A 19,454-nucleotide genomic window follows, 5' to 3' on the forward strand; every position below is an offset into this window, starting at 1 on the left:
TCTTATTAATCAAATAGTAAGTTGACTATTGATTTTTTTATTCAATTTTTTTTTGCTGAAACAAGTGGTTTTCATGGTAAATTTTAAAAATCAATCACTGATTTCTCATTTATCAAATAAAAATGCTAATGGTTCTTTACTGTATTTTGTACTGTAAGTTGATTAATTATATTTTGGCCTGAACACTTGATATTTTATAGACCACATTATCGAATTTTATTTTGAACATAGTTAAATCAATATTTAAATCATGGTTGATAAAGACTGGGATTGAATTTGGTCACTTTGTATTTTGGTTTTTTTTTTATAAATAGTTTTACATTGATTATCATTAAATTAAATACCAAATCATTTAATCCCTTCATCTGTTTAGCTACGTCCCACAAGACAACTACATTTCCCAGAAGCCATTGTTCGTTGAGTCGCCGAGGATTGGTTGCAGCTCAACTGAGCTTAGCCGTGCAAGTCTGCTTATGGTCCTGCCACCCGGTCAATCAACAGATAACAGCGTGAACCAATCAGCTGTGGAGTTTCCCCCGGGATAGGCGGGACCGGTGCTCTCCCCCAGCACATCACGCTTGTCTCTCGGTCGTTGCTAACAACCTGCTGCCTGGAACTTCCCCACGGTTCTCTCATGCATCGGCGGTCTGTAGCTGCGCTGTTCCCGGGCCGTGTGTGACGATGAGGCCGGCTCGACGCTGAGTGCTGTCCGCCCCTCTGCTCCCTGCTGGCTGCATGCTGCCCCGTGTCCCTCCGCCTGCTCTCTGACGCTGGAGGCTGCAGTCTGGCCTCCAGCCGCGGCTGCAAACCTGCTTCATTCGTCCGCGTCGCCTCGCTCCCGCATCATGTTTGTTTTATGAAGAAGGTGGTGAGGGGGACACTGTGAACTAAATGACTGTCAGAAACATCGCCTCCATTTGTAATATGGTGAGTAACTCACTCTGTCTGTGTGTGCGTGCGTGTGCGCGTGTGAGTGAAACGCCTGCAGCCTCTGTGTTGAACTTGATGTCCATTGGTGACACCCCCTCCTCCTCCTGCTTCCTTCTCCTCTTCCCCCGCCTCTTCATCTTCTTCCTCCTGCTCTTCCATTTCATGCTCATCCTACTCCTCCTGCAGGGTGCATGCTCCAGCTTCCTCATCTTCTTCTTTCCCTCTTCTTCTTACTGCAGAACACATGCTCCAGCTGCCTGCTCTTCTTCGTCCACCACATCCTTATGCTGGGTTTATCCTCCCTTTTCCTCTTCCTATCTCCCTCCTCTTCCCCCTCTTCATCCTCGTCCTCCACCACCTCTTCCTGCAGGGTGCATGTTCAGCCTCCTCCTCTTCTTCCTCCTCCTGCAGCATGTTCCTTTCAGGTGGAAGCTGTGAGGATGTGTTTTTTATCAGGTCCCGGTGCTCAAACCCTGACATGAATGACTCTCAGACCTTTGATACTGGGCTCCCTCTCAGCGGTGTTGACCCTGTGTGTTGCATCCTGCGGAGACCACGTGCAGTCAGTGCAGCGGTCAGAGATGATTGACAGGTGAATGAGGCCGTGCACGCTGCAGAGGACTGGTCACACGATCACATTACATCCTGGTCGTAGAGAGCAGGGATCTGCACTAAGCTGTGTTTGCGTCGTGTTCACTAAGAACCGTCTCATAAGGCTCTGCTTAATGCCTCTTCCCTTTATATAGAAGGACACTGTTGTCAAGAGCCTGCTGCCTGTGTCAGTGTCCAGAGTGCACTAATGACACACACACACATTGCACATCCATTCGTTTTGTACATGCTTTTATCCAAAAGCGACTGAGAGACAACATTAAATCCCTTCATTACAGTGTGAGAGCTTGAAGTAAGTGCTAAATCTGTTCAGAGAGACAAAGTGCAGGAGGTAAAGAAGTACACTTCTTTAAGTGTAGTTAAAGCCCTGAGCTCTAGTTCGAGTCAGGGCGCTTTCATAGCTTCCTTGTTTGCTCCAGACCTGCAACTTGTCATTTCCGACCAAAGAGGTGGTCTCAGTCCAGATCAAACTGAGCCACGGTACAGATCGCTCCCAGGATGAAGACATGTTCTTGAATGGTTTAGACTTTTGGGCCAATTGCAGAGAGTTGAAACAGCATCAAACAATCGACCATAGAATCGGAAGCTGAATCAGGTCACAGAATGGCTTATTGTCTACAATGAGAAGGTTCATTTAGTTGGTAGTAAAACCATATTGATATTTCTGTGGCAACGAGATGAATGAAGGAGACCATTCATGCATTTCTCCATTCAAACAGATCGACTTATGTCTATGCACTCTATTAAAAAAAAGGTAGTGAATCCAATAGCGGAATTGACAACAGCCCACGCAGGTGATGATGACAGGACGTATTTCATTCAAAAATAATTAAGTCTGCTCCCTAAATTACACCGTTGAACCAAAACTAACTGGACCAAATGTAATGATAATCCATACAGATATCCATACAGAACTTTTCAAGTCATGCCGACCACTCAAATCACTTTACACTACAAGTCACCATTCACACTTCTGCACAGGGCACTATCAAGCATCATTCACACACTGACAGGCCAGCTGCCAGTTGTGGAGTTTGTCCAGTGCATGCTGGCAGGAGAAGGTGGGGATCAAACCTGTGACCTTCTAGTTAGTGTCTCTACCTTATGAGCCACAATCAGTTACAATCACTAAGTTGTTGATATAGGCAGTATGGCTTTGTCCCATTCAATGTGTCATTGTATATTACAGTTCTCCAGTCCTCTGTAAAGCTGGGTGATTATAGTCAGAACATTAGTTTGTGTATTTTTCTAATTAGGGCTTCAGCTAATTGATTCAATGAATTATTGATTAATTGAATTGTGTAAAACCTGACAGGATATAGGGATACAAAAATGTTGATGGATTACCGGTTTGTTTCTATTAACAGGCCAAAAGCCAAACATATTCAGTTTTCGAGAAAGAAATGAACTTGATGCAAAGTCTGAATGTTTCCCTCCGCAGACAGGTGGCCACAGGTTGTGATCACAGGTCACATCGTCCTGATCCGCCTTGTTTCCTTTTGATGGTTGTTTCTTTATCCTTCTAAATAAATGATGCCACATTCTGCTCTTTATGATGAGGAGCTCAGATGTCAACATGTGGCTTCAGTTGTCGGTCGACGTTGTGTGGAAACTTCACGTCTCACACAAATGTCTGTGGCAAACTAGAACCTGGTTATGTGGGCAGTGCATGAACTTGTGCCTGCGGACGCGCTGCAGCATCTTAGACTGGAAGCAGGAAATCGGACAAAGAGGTTATTCACGGCCTTGTTTGACAGAGAGAAATGATGGTCATTGAAAGTCAAAGCCTTCCCCCAGATTAAATTGTGGTGTGTGTTAGCTCCACAAAGCTGTGGTTCATTTGGAGAAGGCTTTGAGGTCTGATGTGAAAAGGGCCTGACAACAGATAAGTGCTCTGTCCCGTCAATCAGATGCTAAATACTCCTGACTTTAGACACGGGTCGGCCTATTGAGACCATATCCTTTTTCTGTTTTGACAGGAAGTCTTCTTCTAGGAAAGCAAAGGAATGAAAATGAGCAGGATGTTGTACACTCTAGAGGAAAGATCATTTTTGATCAATTATGCTTTATTAGAAAGAGACTTCTCATTTTGGGTTCTGAAATGAATGATCCTGATAAAGGGATATTCTATATCTATGTGGTGGATACTTGTAATATACTAGTGCAGAGCCTGTTCTAAACTTGTCTGTTTACTTTTAACATGTATTAGTGCTCCAGGGTTTTTCCTGCATAGAGAATTGCAAGGCGGCCGTCTCACACATACACACAGACTCCACTGCTCACGTCTCTCTCTCTCTCACTGACGCGCAGACAGCCAGACACACGCACACACACTGTGTCTTTGGACAGGTGTAAACTCTGACTGGGTATAAACAACAGTTGTAAACCTAGACTAGGTATGGAAAGCCAGAGCAGCTGGCGGTGTGCACTCGAGTTGTTTGGCGGTGTGCAGCATGAATAATAGAGACACAGAGAGGAGCAGTACATAACTGACAGAGCTGGTATAAACTGTAAGTCATAACCTTATTTTAAGGTCCATACATGTATGAAAAGACACAAAGTGAGCTGTCAATAGCTCACTGGGTGTTGCCCCGGGCTTGGTGGCGCTGTGGCCCAGGTGGTGGAGGTGTCTATGGCTCCCTGGGTGTCTGTCCGAGGCCTGGTACAGTGCATGAACATTTAATGTTAAAGATTTCTGTCCGATAGGGTGTAATAAAAATAATTAAATTATCAGAATGATGAGAATGAGGCTGGATATAACTGGCCGCAGGCTGCCACTACTTACCACTGCAGTAGTTTATTTGAGGACTTAATATTGAACATATCACGTGTCTAAATCGCACAAAACCCTACACTGCACACTCTCAGGCTATTTACAATACACATGCCAAGTGTTAAGCCGATAAGTAGAATGGTTAGCGAGATATGCATTCCATAGACAGATGTTTGTGCAATCAGTAAGTAGATGTTTAATAACTTTTCCATGTTTCTATATCTTGTGCTGTTCTTTCTTTATGTAAGGAAAAGAAGGCTGTCAAATTATTTCAAGGGACGTATATTAGGAGGTCCCTAGAAGAGTTTCTATCTTCTATCTCAAGAAAACAATGAGAACCTCTGATCTGGTTGCTTGGGCTCTGAAGCTTCAGTAGCATGTTTGATGGGAACACAATATTTCCATATTAATTTGGCTGCACACAGACTAACAAATTAGGTTTCAGCCTCGTGACTAAATAAACATTAATATGCAAACTGTGTCCCATGAGACGATGGAGATGATGACAGCATAATGCACAATCCCACGTTTTTCCTGTTTTGTCCTTTCAGGGCACCAATGCCTCTGCTCTGGAGAAAGACATCGGCCCGGAGCAGTTTCCAATCAATGAACACTACTTTGGATTGGTCAACGTGAGTATCGCTAAGTCCTCTCATACATGAACAAAGGTCAATGACCGAACACTGGTGTCATTTTTCAAAACAAACTGCCCCAGCAGCTCAGTGAGTCATGGTGTTTACTGGATGATTTATTACATGGAACAGTGTTGTTTGTGGTTCTGTTGGCCAATCAAAGCATGTTGTGTGTTTTCAACATGGCATTGACACGAACACCCAGGTTTCTCAACACAATAGATGAAGCATCTGCCATATGAATATTTACCATTGACTATATGTAAAGATGGATGACCAAAGTGAAGCCAAAGTGCCTTGATCGCCACCTTATGGCTGGCTGCAGTACAGGTCACAAACCCCACCTCCTCCATTATTGTGAATGGGTAGGAGCCAATGTTATGTTAAAGTAAACATCAAATAATTGTTCTTTTTCTGAAAGCTGGTATCTGTCATTTTGCGTAGCTGTTATCACACATTTGCGGTGTATTTAGTTTTAATTAGTTATTTAATGCCATAAAAATGAGGTGAAACATCATGATTGACAGCTGAGACTGACTCATGATTGGTCGAGTGTATGACTCGGCGGGATCTTGCTAGTGTGGCTCCATCATCCAATGGCTACTGCGACCACTCTGGCTCCAAATGCCACCCATTGATCTAAATTCATTTCTGGATAGTAGGAAGTGGAGACAAGTGATGCATTTTAATATCAGTGTCAGTGAAAAAACAAAAGAGCGCATGTGTTTTTCACCCAGCTACACTGACTTATGGACTGAAACCTTCTCTCTGTCCTCCTCGTATCCTTCTGCTCTCTTCCCTCCTCCAGTTCGGAAACACATGTTACTGTAACTCAGTGCTCCAGGCTCTCTACTTCTGCCGGCCTTTCCGGGAGAATGTGCTGGCCTACAAAGCCCAGCAGAAGAAGAAGGAGAACCTGCTCACATGCCTGGCCGACCTCTTCCACTCCATCGCCACGCAGAAGAAGAAAGTGGGCGTCATCCCACCCAAGAAGTTCATCTCCCGCCTACGGAAAGAGAACGGTAAGAGCCCTATACTTAGTTAAAACATTTATGATTAGCTGCTTTCAGAGATCCACTGAACAACGGTTACGGTTGTGAAATATTATGTTGCTCCGGACAACTATTTGTCCCAGCACCCTAGTAAACTGTCAGAGTGAGTGGTATTGTAAATGACGTGAAGACATGAAAAAAGGATACCGATATCCATATTACATGTTCGGTGTCCTTTTACCGTGCCGTATTCCCCTGCTGCATGTCCTCCCTCCCCCACTGACCTGCGCTCACTTTGCACGTTGATGGTGGACACCGTCACTGGTCATTTGTGAAAGGCAGAGCAAAACCTTCTGTTGACATTTGTTGGAAGTTCATGTCTACAAATGTCTTATTGGTCTACATAAATGTGGGATATGGACTTCTGTAGGTGTCTTGTTCAAAGTTTTAAAATGAAAGCATCTCTAAACGTTTCCTCTAAAAACCTTTTTGTTTTATTGTTTGTTCTTGCTCAGCCACACAGTTCACCTCTCCACACTCACAGGCAGTCAGGGAGTGGAGATGTGTGGTTCTGTGTTGTTGTCCAGTAGCTGTGCCTGTTCAATGTGCTCTGTATATTTGAGGTGAAGGACAGGTGTATGCTGGTGGTAAGGTCAGTCAGAGTCGAGCTGACAGAGAGGCCGACTGTTCTCTGCTCTCCATATTGAGGAAGCTCTTTATGTGACTGAACAATGCAATCTCTGTTAGGACCCGGCTTCGGTCAGCTGCCTCCTCTCCGCTCGCCTCTTCATTTCTTCTCTCTCTCTCTCTCTCTCTCTCTCTCTCTCTCTCTCTCTCTCTCTCTCTCTCTCTCTCTCCTCTCTCTCTCTCCCCCCCCCCCCCGATCCCCCTCTTCTCAGTTTGCACCTTTCACATACAGATCTGTCAAATAGGAGCGTGTACGAAGGCTGGTAGCATCAGTGGAGCCTGTGATTTTATTTACATCCCCACTTTTCATTATTGTTGATTATTGATGTGGTTAATAACACATACATTTTATAAGAATGAGAAAAGGACAGCGAAGAGAGATATTATATGAAATTCTATCCAGAATTATGTACCAAATCCCTAAACTTCTGTATGTAATGTATTTATAGCTAATTGCGGTTTAAAGTAGCTTAGCATAAAGACTGGAAACAGGGGGAATCTTTCAGCACATCTAACGCTCACTAATTGGCTTAAACGTATGTTATACTGGGCTGCATGGTTGTACAGTAGTTTCTTGACAGCAAAAAGATTCTTGGTTCATATCTTGGTAAACCAAGGTCTTTCTGTGTGTAGTTTGCATGTTCTCCTCATGTCTGCTCGGATTTTCTCCAGGCTCTCGAGCTTTGTCCCACAAACATGCAGATTGGAAATTGGGTTGATTTGACACTTTAAATTTTCTCAGGTGTTGATGTGAGTATGGAAAATTATTTGTCTCCTAAAGATATTTTCAGACTTGAATGTTTATTACACCATCGGCGTGCTTCATTTTTTTTTTCTGTCAAAGTCGAAAATTATTCATCAGTGAATCAATCCGTCTCTTGTTTTCTTCCAGTTTCGAGTCAGTTACATTCTAAAAACACACACACACACACACAATTGCTTTAAATGTTCCCCAAGTTTTCCTACTGTTTTCTCACATGGACTCACTCTGACATTTTACAGCCAATATACTTAGGGGGGCTTGCAGGAAAAGTTCCAGAAAATGTCTGGAGCAACTGACTTGGACATTTGCGTTCTCATATACAGCCCCTACGGCAAATTTCAGGAAAATGTTCACTTCACAGTGCTTGTCTGAACATAGTTTATATGTCAGCCCAGTGATGCATTGGTGTCCAGGGTGTTCCCTGCCTCTCGCCTAGTGTCAGCTGGGATTGGCTCCAACCCTTAAAGCATAAGCTCATGGATGATAACCTTATACTTGGCAGAAAGATTTAAAATAGGTATCTTTTTATCCAACTTATAAACAGAAAACAAATAAACCTGTTTCCCAAAATGCTAAATGTATATTTCAGTTATTCAGCTGTATTATAATATCTCTCTGTGTGATAAATCTCTTTGGTATAGGCCTGTAAGGTCCAGGAATATCAAGTCCAGAAATGTAAATATCAGAATGGACAAGTATTCCCTTTATCAAATGGGGGCCAAAAAGATTTGACGTTAATGTACATTCTGGACATGTCTATGAATCATCATCGTTCATGTCCCTACTCCAGATCTGTTTGACAACTACATGCAACAGGACGCACACGAATTTCTGAACTACCTGCTGAACACGGTGGCTGACATCCTGCAGGAGGAGAAAAAGCAGGAGAGGCAGAACGGACGCCTCAAGAACAATGGCACCGCGGTCACCACGGAGACAGAGACGGAGAACAAGACAGAGCCCACATGGGTTCACGATATCTTCCAAGGCACACTGACCAATGAGACGCGTTGCCTCAACTGTGAAACGGTCAGTGTCCCTGCCTAATTTGATAGAGTTCTATTAGATGGTTAGAACATTTTATGTTTTCTGTCTACACTCCTGCAAAGTCCCTGTATCACCCTGACTCTCCTGAATAAGTCTGAAAAAGGGATTAGCCCTTTGAAGAGACGCTGAGGGATGGAAAAAAAAATAAAAAAAAACTGATTTAGTGAGCACAACCGGCCGGCTATGGCCACCCACTTTACGTCAGGACAGCCGGAGGCTTTGTCCTCAAATTTGAGGGCGAGGAGTGGGACGAGTTGCCCTGAACAACCCCTGCAAACACTGAGGCGATGCACTGTTCGGAGACATCTACTCAGCATAATAAGCATTTCAAAGACTGTGTGTGTGCGTGCGTGCTCTGTCACAGCTCAGCAGGCTTATCCTCACTGACTCAGCCACAGAAAATGACAGTTTAGTCTCCCTCTGTGTTACAGGTGAGCAGCAAAGACGAGGATTTTCTGGATCTTTCTGTGGATGTGGAGCAGAACACATCGATAACACACTGTCTCAGGTAATATCTATTTACTATGCACTAGGTTCACTGTGTACTAAATACAAGGTCTCCGAATTTTTAACCCTGTTGCATATTCAGTCACAGCTACACGGCTGACGGTAGGGTCGGTTTCTGAAATCCTATTGGACCAAACCAAAACGCAGGTTTTAATGCCTCACTTCTGAGCCTGAGCTCTGTACTAGAACATAGACAACACGTCCCTGGTTAACGTCACACCGAACACTGGTGGCAAAACAAACACAACACATGCATGGCTCTGGCAGCACCTAATGTTAGCCTACACTTAGCTAGTAGCTACCTCAAACTCCAGTTGACATGACAACAAAATGCTTTTGCGTTTTTAGTTATGTGATTTTGTTATGTTTAGAGTTTTCTACTTATTTATTTTTTTATGTATTTAAGTATATAGTTCATATACTAGTTTCCAATTTACCTTAGCAATAACAAAGCTGTCATCATCGATTGTCGTTTTGTGTGCGTTTTATAATAAATTGTAACAATTAAGGTACCAAAACCATTTTTTTTTGGTATCAGAAACAAATCCAAACAACACCAACCCTAGCTGACAGTCGACCGTCTTCCACATTGTCATTGTCCTTGTCATTGCCTGGTTAATTGAAGGTAAATAACTGAGCCTGCTGTGGCATGCTCTCTCCTCTAGGGACTTCAGTAACACAGAGACTTTGTGCAGCGAGTACAAATACTACTGTGAGGCGTGCTGCAGCAAGCAGGAAGCACAGAAACGGTCAGTAAAGCACTGAGCTCACATCAGCGCTGTGATGTGTCAAACACACACTGAACACGCGTGTGCTTCTCTGCAGGATGCGTGTGAAGAAGCTTCCTATGATCCTGGCCCTGCACCTGAAGAGGTTCAAGTACATGGAGCAGCTGCACCGCTACACCAAGCTGTCCTACAGAGTGGTGTTCCCCCTGGAACTGCGTCTGTTCAACACGTCGGGTGACGCGGTCAACCTGGATCGCATGTATGATCTAGTTGCTGTGGTGGTTCACTGTGGCAGGTACGGTTCATTGTTCCTAGAATGAATTTAAGGGGCACCCCACCTGTTTTACACATGAAGTTTAGTGCACTAAATATGTGAATGAACATCATCTCAATAAGCTCTGACATTAACAGTTCTGTATTCAATAATCAAGAAAATATTTATTTTTACCTGTGAAGAAGGTCTGTTAGTTAGCAAGATTATGCAAAAATGCATGCACTGAACCAGAGGAGCTGTAAATTAGAATGCAAAGTCAGAGTGAGCCCATGTAAGAATACAGCAGAGAATTCACAATTTGTCGATGTGTTGATGATGTTTCTGAAATGAACTGGATGCAAAACTGAAAAAATGATTTGGATAAAGGTGTCGGCTACTTGAGAAAAATAAGAACTAAAGCTGGGGATGAATTCCTCGTGTCAAGACCCGCCTCCTGCATGCTCTTCCCAATACGTTGTGTTAGGGTACTTTGATGTTCATATGTGAAAGGCAAACTAGTGAATGTCCGCACCAAGTTCATTGTTTCATGACTGAAAACATCTAGACTCACCTAATGTCTCTGTGTTTTTCCTCAGTGGTCCAAACAGAGGTCATTACATCACCATAGTGAAGAGTCATGGCTTCTGGCTGCTATTTGATGATGACATTGTGGAGGTGCGTCACCCTCTCTCTCTCTCTCTCTGTCTCTCTTTCTCTTTCTCTCTCTCTGACTGTGCTTTTACTGTTGTTTTGGTTCATAAATTACATTTCACTTCTGTTTTTGCAGAAAATTGACGCCCAGGCCATCGAGGAGTTTTACGGGCTTACCTCAGACATCTCCAAGAACTCTGAGTCAGGATACATCCTCTTCTACCAGTCCAGGGAGTGACTGAGCGCTGACAGAGGATGACACTGAATAGGATGAAACTATTTGTATGTTTGACCCTCAGCCTAACAGACCCCAGACTCCTGCCCTCCTCCACCTCCTCCTCCTCCTCCTTCTCCTCCGACTGTTCCTCTTGCTCCTCCTCCACATCAGACCTCTCTGACACATGTGCCATTCCTTTGCCAGTCCCAGTGTCATCAGCCTCTGGGGTTTATCTGTACTTCATCTTTCTCTCTGTGCGTTTTAGTCACCTGCATCTGGACTGCACTTTAAAACAAAAGCAAAAATGCTCAACAGCATGACAGTAACAGTAGATTAGTAGACTAGTGGGAGAAGGAGGTGATTCTCTACAAGGAACGAGATGAGGTGAAGGGTCTGATGCACATACAGACAGCTGTCAGAAATTGTACTATATCATTTATTTATATATAACGTCCCCTTCCCCCACATGATTCCTCTCATTGTCCCGGTCACTGTCCTTCTGATGTGTTCATGAATGAAGTTGGAGACAAACACTGTATACAAAGCATAGATAGAATCTGAAGCAATACGTTAGCATTAATTATAGAAGTCACAAGATAACCACTACCTAACAGTCTAGAGGTTGTTTTGTTCTGTGAGCTGCACTGTGTCAACGGGAAAGCTGATGTTATATCGAACCACATACGAACCAATACTTTGACACTGAAACACTACAAAGGAAAGGAAAGCCTTAAAGGGATAGTTCACCCAAAATGAGAATTCACTCATCTACTCACCAGTATGCCTATGGTGGGGTGGGTGAAGTGTCTGAGTCCACAAAGCACTTGAGGAGTCTTAGGGGTAAACTTTGTCAGAGCAGAATCCAATACAAGGTATTTCTCCATACTGTTCGTGTGATGTCAACCATGTGTCCGCAAGCCCCGACATTCATATTCGATTCGAAACAACGTCATTTACACCATGTGTCAGGCTTAGCCACTTCCGTTGGACTTTGGGGCTAAAAACATATGGTAAGAGACCTTATTCGAGTCAAATATGGATGTTGGATCTTGCGGACACTTTGATGACACCACAGGAGCAGTATGGAATCATGTTGTGTTTTTCCTGTTTTATTACGTCTGAAGAAGGACTCAACATTGACTTAAATTGTATTGGATTCTGCTGCAACAAAGTTTCCACATGAAACTCCAGAAATGTTTTGTGGACTCGGAAGACTTCACCCCCCCTCCATCAGCATAGTGCTGAGTAGACATTCATATTTAAGTAGATTATCCCTTAAAGGTTGTGTTTTTCTTGATCTTTATGCAAGAGTGTGGTCTTTCAGTTTGAGAGAAGGACTTATTAGTTTCATGCTCTCACTCAAAACCCTGTGCTCGCACTCAAATAGCCCTGCTAGTGCTTAGTTCTCCTGCGCTCCAGCTTCAGCTATTCTTCTTGCACTTATGCTGCTCCTGTGCATGTGTGACATGTCTGCTCAGATTTTTTCTTCTGCGCCAAAATACGCCAACCAATAGATTGCCAGGTGTAGTGATGCAAATGATATTCCCGGGAATCTCCTCTTGGTTACTTTTGCTGTCGGTGCTGTTTCCATAAAATACAGAGGAGGAAGAGAACCAGGGCAGGAAATCTTGGCAAAAGCACGGCTTATATTTGAGTGTGAGCGCAGTTAAATCTCCATTCAAACCAGCTGCATCTTTATACTTTTATGTTCTGATAGAACACCCCTATTTATTGACATATTTATTGCTATATTATTTCTAAGACGGACCATTAGATAATAAAGGTGTTTGTGTAACGTGGCTCTTTCGAAAGCCCTGTATGATAGGACTGTGAGGTGGATGCTCTCAGTGTGAAGGACGTGGTGTATGTAATGCACAACTTCATATGACAGCTAAAAAAGTTGCTTTTATCGGTTTCCTTTTTTTTTTTTGCATGTTAAAGAAATGTGACAGATTGACCTAATGCAAGCGAGACACTACCTTCCAATAATCTTTGGATTGACATGAAAAAGTGAAACTAGTGCAATAAGAGGTGAATTGATTCAGTGTGCAATTTTCCCAGTGAGACTAATATACAGGACTTTTAAATGTTAGTAGTAGACGTGTTTGTTTTCGGATTATTTTTTTTTTTTACCCAGTGCTGTGGGAGTGCTCGTAATATCAAAGTTAATGCCCCCATTTCACCATGTGGAATGCACACAAGCTGCTGGGATCATAGCTTCAATGTTCTCTCATTCTTTTTTTCTTTTTTAATATCATTCCTTTGTTGCTCCACAGTGTTGTTTTTCTCTCTGGGTTTGTCTCTGACCTTGATGATGTTGATTGTCAGTGTTTGTGTCATACGTAGCACATCTGAAACCTAAATCCCAGGATTCCAGAGGTGAAATTCAAGCTGCATTGTTGAGTAATACAATATATCCCTTGTACTGTAGATGTTTTCCCCAGGGTTTGTTGACCTGCCCCGTAGAATAGAGCGACATGGAAGAACTGTTCATTTGTCCTTTTTCATGTGAATGACATTCCTGTTTGCTGCACATCAGAGGAAATTAGCATTTCACACACATCTCATTATAATCAAGAGGTAGGAATAGAGTTAATTTTCTGCTTTGTCTGCGTCCAAACAGGAGAGGCAGAATCTAGAGTGACAACGGTGAAACTCTGGGTGTTCATGCGCTTGTTTATGTGCCGTCTCCTCCGTGTAGTGTGTCAGCGGGTGAGGTCACGAGGAATACGTGCCAAACTGGAGTCGATACTGACGTTGCAACAGTCCAACAGAACATTCTTTTCTTTGTAAAGACACAATTGTACATGTATATTATGTAGAAAAACACGTCTGGAAACATACAAAATAATATTTTTTTAAAGTGCAAGATTTTAGCTGAGCATTAATGAAACCCTGTTCAGAAGTAATGTGCTAATTTACAATCACTTGATCACATAGTCATCTGAACGGTGTGCAGAGGAACACACCTCTGTTTCTTTTACTGGGTTGAACTGAGCCGCTTAGAAGACAGTAGCCGGAGTTGTCTGAGATATTTTGAGACTCAGGTGAGAAGAAAGGGACTTTTCATGTGCTGATCTTCCATGAACATTTATGCACTCGCCCGCACTGAGATGCTCAGTTGTTGCACTTGCTCTTATACAGACGGGTGATGAATTAGAAGGAAAACCCAACAGGAAGTGTCTTAGGAAGATGTTGGTCCAACAGGAGCTTGTAAAAGAGCTTCAGGCCACCACAGCGTTGATTCTACAAATCCCTACTGGTGGGCTAGACGCCATTCTTACTAAAGATATTCCTTTATTTGGTGTTTTGAAGATCTTGCTTATTCAAGATCTGGTTCAAAAAGGGCATGGCATTTGATTCATTTTCATAATCAAACATTTCACTCATCACTCTGGGCATAGATGGGGGCCATCGTTATCCTTTTGGCTCTGCTCATAAGCAGGTGTTTCCTTCAGTTGGTCACCCGTCTGTTTATCTTACTGTGACAGTGTTCTACCTATGAGAGCTCGGTCCTGCAGCCGGTAGGATCTGATAGAGCTGGTTGTGCAAAGGAAGGAGGAGATGAATCCAAGTCTCCGTTTTGGCTGTAAACTGAAAGTGCACTTTATTAGCGATGAGCTTCAATGCTTTAATATGAAGAACCACAGTCTAATACATTCATTTTGAGTTATATTTTCTTCTGTTCAATAAAATGACTATCAAATCAATAACTGGATTGTGTGTTGTTCATTCCTCTGCCGCTTCTGGTTGTTTTCAAGTAGAAGAGGGTGAAGCGTGAAAAAGAACAATTTCTCTTAATTTTTAGTCATGTCTGCAGCGATCTTGGATGACACCTTTGGTTACTCTGTCCAACACGCTCCTCCCTGAAACCACAAGATATTCAATAGACTATCATGAACTAATATTAAAATAAAAAGTAAAATTCAATAAAATAATTATTGTGATAATCTGTACATAATATACAAGGTTCACTGCAGACGGACAGACAATCTGCAGCAGAACAAGAAAAACCAAACTAAACAAAATCAAGTCAAATTCAGTTTATATATGCTTATATCACAAATTTATCAACTCCTGGCTGTTGTTCCTCTATGGCACACAACTGCGAGGCAGAAATTCTATTATGGATTTATATTGTTTTCTTCATCTTTCAGTGTCAATGTTATTCTGAAAATATGCTTAAAAACTTTCTACATAAAGCTTTATTCTTATTACTTGTCTATTATGAGTTTTTTGATCACAGCTTCTCTGGAAAACAAGGTCCCTCCCTGGAGAACATTCATATTATACGATCAGTTTCATTATGAATATGTATCCTCTCCAAGTCTGTTCACAATATGTCCTGGCTTTGTGTTTGTTTTGGTTTTCACTGAAAATTAGACATGTCTCTCTTCACATCTATCAGCTTCGTGTCCTTTCATTCACCCTGAAACCTCAGCCAATCCACTTCGGGGGGAAATGACAGCGCCTGTCAGGAGATACTTCCACTTCTTACCTCCCCTCTCCCTTAGTTTTCTACTTCAGCCGACTGTCTGCTCCAATCCAGCGACCAAACACAGATCAGACAGTCGAACATTCTAATCTAACCAGTAACAAACCTCTTGATTAACCAAAATATTGGATATTTTGAATGGATTTATTTACATTTTCTAGTTGTTCACAGTTTCCTCAGGTTGCAATTCCCTATAAATGGTGTATTTATTTAAATCGTTCAGACTGATCTACCATGGGGCCCTGGAGGAAAAGGGAAACCCTTGTTTTGGGATTAGATTAGATTTTCTTTGTTTTATTCACTTTGAGGGGCATCGATGATCTGCCTCCATCCATAGCGGTCCTGGGCTACATGTTGGGCCTCTCTGCATGTTAGAACCATCCATTTCAGCTCAGCCTTCACAGTTTGCTGCAATGTGGTTTTGGGCCAACCTTATTTGCGTTTTAGTGTCCATCTTTACGGTCATCTTTTATTTTCCAGAGGCGTCGATCTTGTTTGTGTCACATTTTACTAAACACCAGCATTGCGAGGAAAAGGGAGATCAGATTAGAAAGATATTCCCTACTGTCCCTGAGGGAAAAAGCTCTGCCTGATTCAGATCCACAAAACAGACTAGACAATAAAGTAAATAAATAAATATATAATTATACTGCTGTAAATAACACACTTAAAGACTAGAGTTAAGAACATTTTGTACTGTCGTGATTATCTATTAATCAATTGAGTACCATGTCCCTCAAAACCACAATATATTAATCAAACCAGTGTTAAGACGTTATCCACCACCTACAGTGCTGCTCTGATTCAACTCGTCATCCTGTCCTTTCCTCTCTCCACAGGAGGCGATGCGCAGCTCTGGTGTTCAGTCTGACCGGGTTTGTCTTTTCCATTTCAAAATGACAATACAGTGAAAAACCACAGGTGGTCCCGGACATGATACCACCTCTGATTCTGTTTCTAAGAAAATATCCCAGGGCACTTCTCAGAAGCACATCCACAGAGAGCCACACACCCACACATACACACACAAACACACACACACACACACACACAAGCAATTTGTAGCATCAGATTAATAATTATTTCCATGTAATCTCTGCTTTTTTCACCCTCAGCATCTTCCCAGAAACTGATGATTTAATAGGTTTCAGTGAAGTAACACCAACCCAGAAACTAATTGTGAATAATAGTTATCAGGCAATATTTAGTTTATATTATTGTCAGCTCTATTTTTGTACAAGGTCATTTCTGGAAAACAAAGTTACAGACTTCCAGATCAGTGTGCTGCACTTCAGAGTAAATATGACTCTAAAGGTTCTGTCTCAACAAAGTTTTATCAGAGATGTTTTGCCTTTTGCCATAACATAAAATGAAAAATATAAAGGAATAAAAATACAAAGAAAATGCATGTACTTGAGTAAAGTGCAGTGACACAGGATGATGGCATGATGATGTAGACTGTATTTTATCCATTATGTAAAAGGAGATGGATTTGTTTTATATATGTATATATTTGGCTATAATTTCACAATGGTATATATAGTTTCTATATTAGAATGTATGTTTATATCTATGTATGTTCCACTATGGCTTTATTTTGACTTATATCTGCAACTTCAATGTTTTTTTTTAGCAAATAAAACTATGCAACCCAATCTTGAGTCATTACTCATGGCTATTTTGGTGACAGCTGCATCGGAAAGAAAAACGTGTTTCTCACCAATTATTGGAGCAGTGCTCTAAAAATAGATTCCTGATGTAAATTCCTTTGCAAAGTCCCTGGAGAGAGGAGGGCTCCTAACTTCCCGTCAGTCCTTCTTGACTTCCAGCTGCCAAGTACACAACTTGCTTGTCCCGGTGCCACAATGAATCATGTATGTAGTGTGGATCAAGTTCAACATGTCCCCAGGATAATGTCAAGCTGAGTGACCAGTGATGAGAGAATCAACTGTTTCCAAGTCACAAATAAAAGTGATAAACTGCATATTTCTGACTTCAAGCAGTTGTAAGTAGGAGTTTACTGTGATGAGTATCAGATGAACAAGTTATTCACTCAGCTCATCAATAAAAAACAGGGAAAATAATAAGTAACAATAGAGATTTAAAAAAAAGAACTTTCTCAGTCTAGACTTTATTTCTCAAACACGTGAAAAAAAACCATACATTATCCAAACAGTACGTCAGAATCCTGTGGGTCTAGTAACCTCCTGATTCACCTGTGTGTGCTTGACAAAACACATCATTAATGAAAATGGCTCTTCCCTTGAATTTCCATCAGAAGACTCCTCGGAGTCAGAGTGACATCAGCAAAATAATCATTTATTCAATATACACTCTCTTTGGTTTAACAGTGTATTTAGACTCTGAGTCAGACGTGCCGGAAAATGTGATGAGCTGCTCTGCAAGAGAAATCTAAATGGGGATAAAATGGGGCATAAACAGATCTTAGCTTTTAATAGGCTGCACTAAAAGGGCAATGTTATCATCTCGGAAATGTGTAACAGGGAATCACAGTACCTTCGAAAAATACGCAGAGGTGGATCTATATCAGGGGCCATAAGGGGGCCCCTATTTACTCTGAAGGGCCTGAGTCAATAGGGTTCACATTTAAGTCATTCCTTCTTTACGATTAGCTCTATTGCTTTGAGGAAAGCCATACCTCATGTATTTTCGAAAATTGTTCATTGTTCATGTCACGGTTCGCCATGACCTCAGTTTTTTTTCCTGGCTAGTGTTTTCCCTTGTGTATCTGTGTTTTCTGTGTGTTTTGGTGGTTAACATTCTAACACATTGACTGACTTTTTAGTGCATTTTCTTATATGTGACATCTTTATTGTTTTCAGTACACAAAAGACAGTGGATTTCCTGGCCCCAACTGAAACTGAAGGCCCCCTGTAGTAGTAGTACTTTAAATAAACGAAGTCTAGTCCAACTTCCTCTTCTGTCCTTCACCTCTACGTACCAGACAAATATTAATTTTTCTTCCTCCTCTTGGAGAATCGACTGTTGAGCACCACAGAGGGGGATCTGGAATGAAGCACGTCCCCACACAGTCCTGTGTGGATTCAGGGGCCCCCGGGCTCCCGGGAAGACAGACGCACATAGATCACAGCCAATCAGCCGTTTGTCCCACGGATACAGTTACCAAGTTCATGTTAACTGAGAGATGAGCCATAAGTGAGATGCAGTTTTCCTGGTGGTGTTTACTGTCAGCCTCTTACGTCCAGTTGTAGACATTCAATTTATTAAATACTGCACTGAAGTAGCCTACAACTGGAAAGAGACTGTGTTCATTGAGCATTTCTATTTTATACTACTTTATGTTTGTTTTTCTACTTCAATACATATCAGAGGCAATATCATATTAAATGACATCATACATAAGTAAATGCCTTCTACCAAAATGTAAAATGAGCCCCCACTCTGAAATTCAAAAATGCATTGATTAATCCAACATTGTGTAGAACAATCAAGGCTCAGTTTGCAGACACTTGTAGTACTTCTGCCTCTGTGTTTGTAGCACAGTAGATTTCCACAAAACTTGGTGGAAGGAGGCTTTATGTGTCAGGGAAGAACTCGTTGGATTTTGTTGTGGATTTTGTCATTAATTTGTTTTCTTTAACGTTGTGTGTTTTTCAACCTTTTCATTGATTTTTCTGGGGATAATTCTTGTATCATGTTTATGGGAATGACATCTGTGAGTGTTTGGTTCAGATTCAAATAAAAACCTGGATCTAGTGAATTTTGATACAGGGACTAAGCAACATTCTGGTAGAGTACTCTTGCTGATACTGCGAAAGAACTCTGAAAGCAGGACTTTATATAATATTGTTTTTTTCATTGTATAATTACTACTTTATACTTAACTAAATAATCGGTACACCTCTACTGTGAAAGAAATGGGACATACAGAAGGTAAATATAATGTTTGACTGCCATCTAGTGGTGGAATTACGTTACTTATAAATTCAGAGAATACGGAACGCTGTGACTTATGTGTGCAAATCCCAAATTAAAAAAATATGTCAGATCCGATCGTCTTTTCACATTCAGCCATTCGTTACTAAACACAGATAAACATTATTACACAACACCATGCTACTGATGTTACGTACGTTTTATTGGGTCATTCTATTTGTTCTGTCAGCCTCTTTGAATTTTTCTGAT

The 19,454-nt window shown here is 41.7% G+C and overlaps 1 protein-coding gene across 1 annotated transcript; it reads left to right on the forward strand.

Moving 5' to 3' along the window:
• Positions 1-565: 565 nt before the first annotated feature.
• On the forward strand, positions 566-14,505 carry usp46 (ubiquitin specific peptidase 46). The gene is made up of 9 exons (XM_062395932.1): positions 566-927; positions 4,867-4,947; positions 5,756-5,969; positions 8,180-8,418; positions 8,868-8,944; positions 9,609-9,692; positions 9,769-9,966; positions 10,521-10,599; positions 10,712-14,505. Exons 1-9 carry the CDS (start codon positions 892-894, stop codon positions 10,811-10,813), a joined length of 1,110 nt encoding a protein of 369 aa, XP_062251916.1. The 5' UTR covers positions 566-891; the 3' UTR covers positions 10,814-14,505.
• The last annotated feature ends 4,949 nt before the right edge of the window (positions 14,506-19,454 follow it).

The sequence above is a fragment of the Platichthys flesus genome, chromosome 9, assembly GCF_949316205.1.
Source record: "Platichthys flesus chromosome 9, fPlaFle2.1, whole genome shotgun sequence".
NCBI classification, from domain to species: Eukaryota; Metazoa; Chordata; class Actinopteri; order Pleuronectiformes; family Pleuronectidae; genus Platichthys; species Platichthys flesus.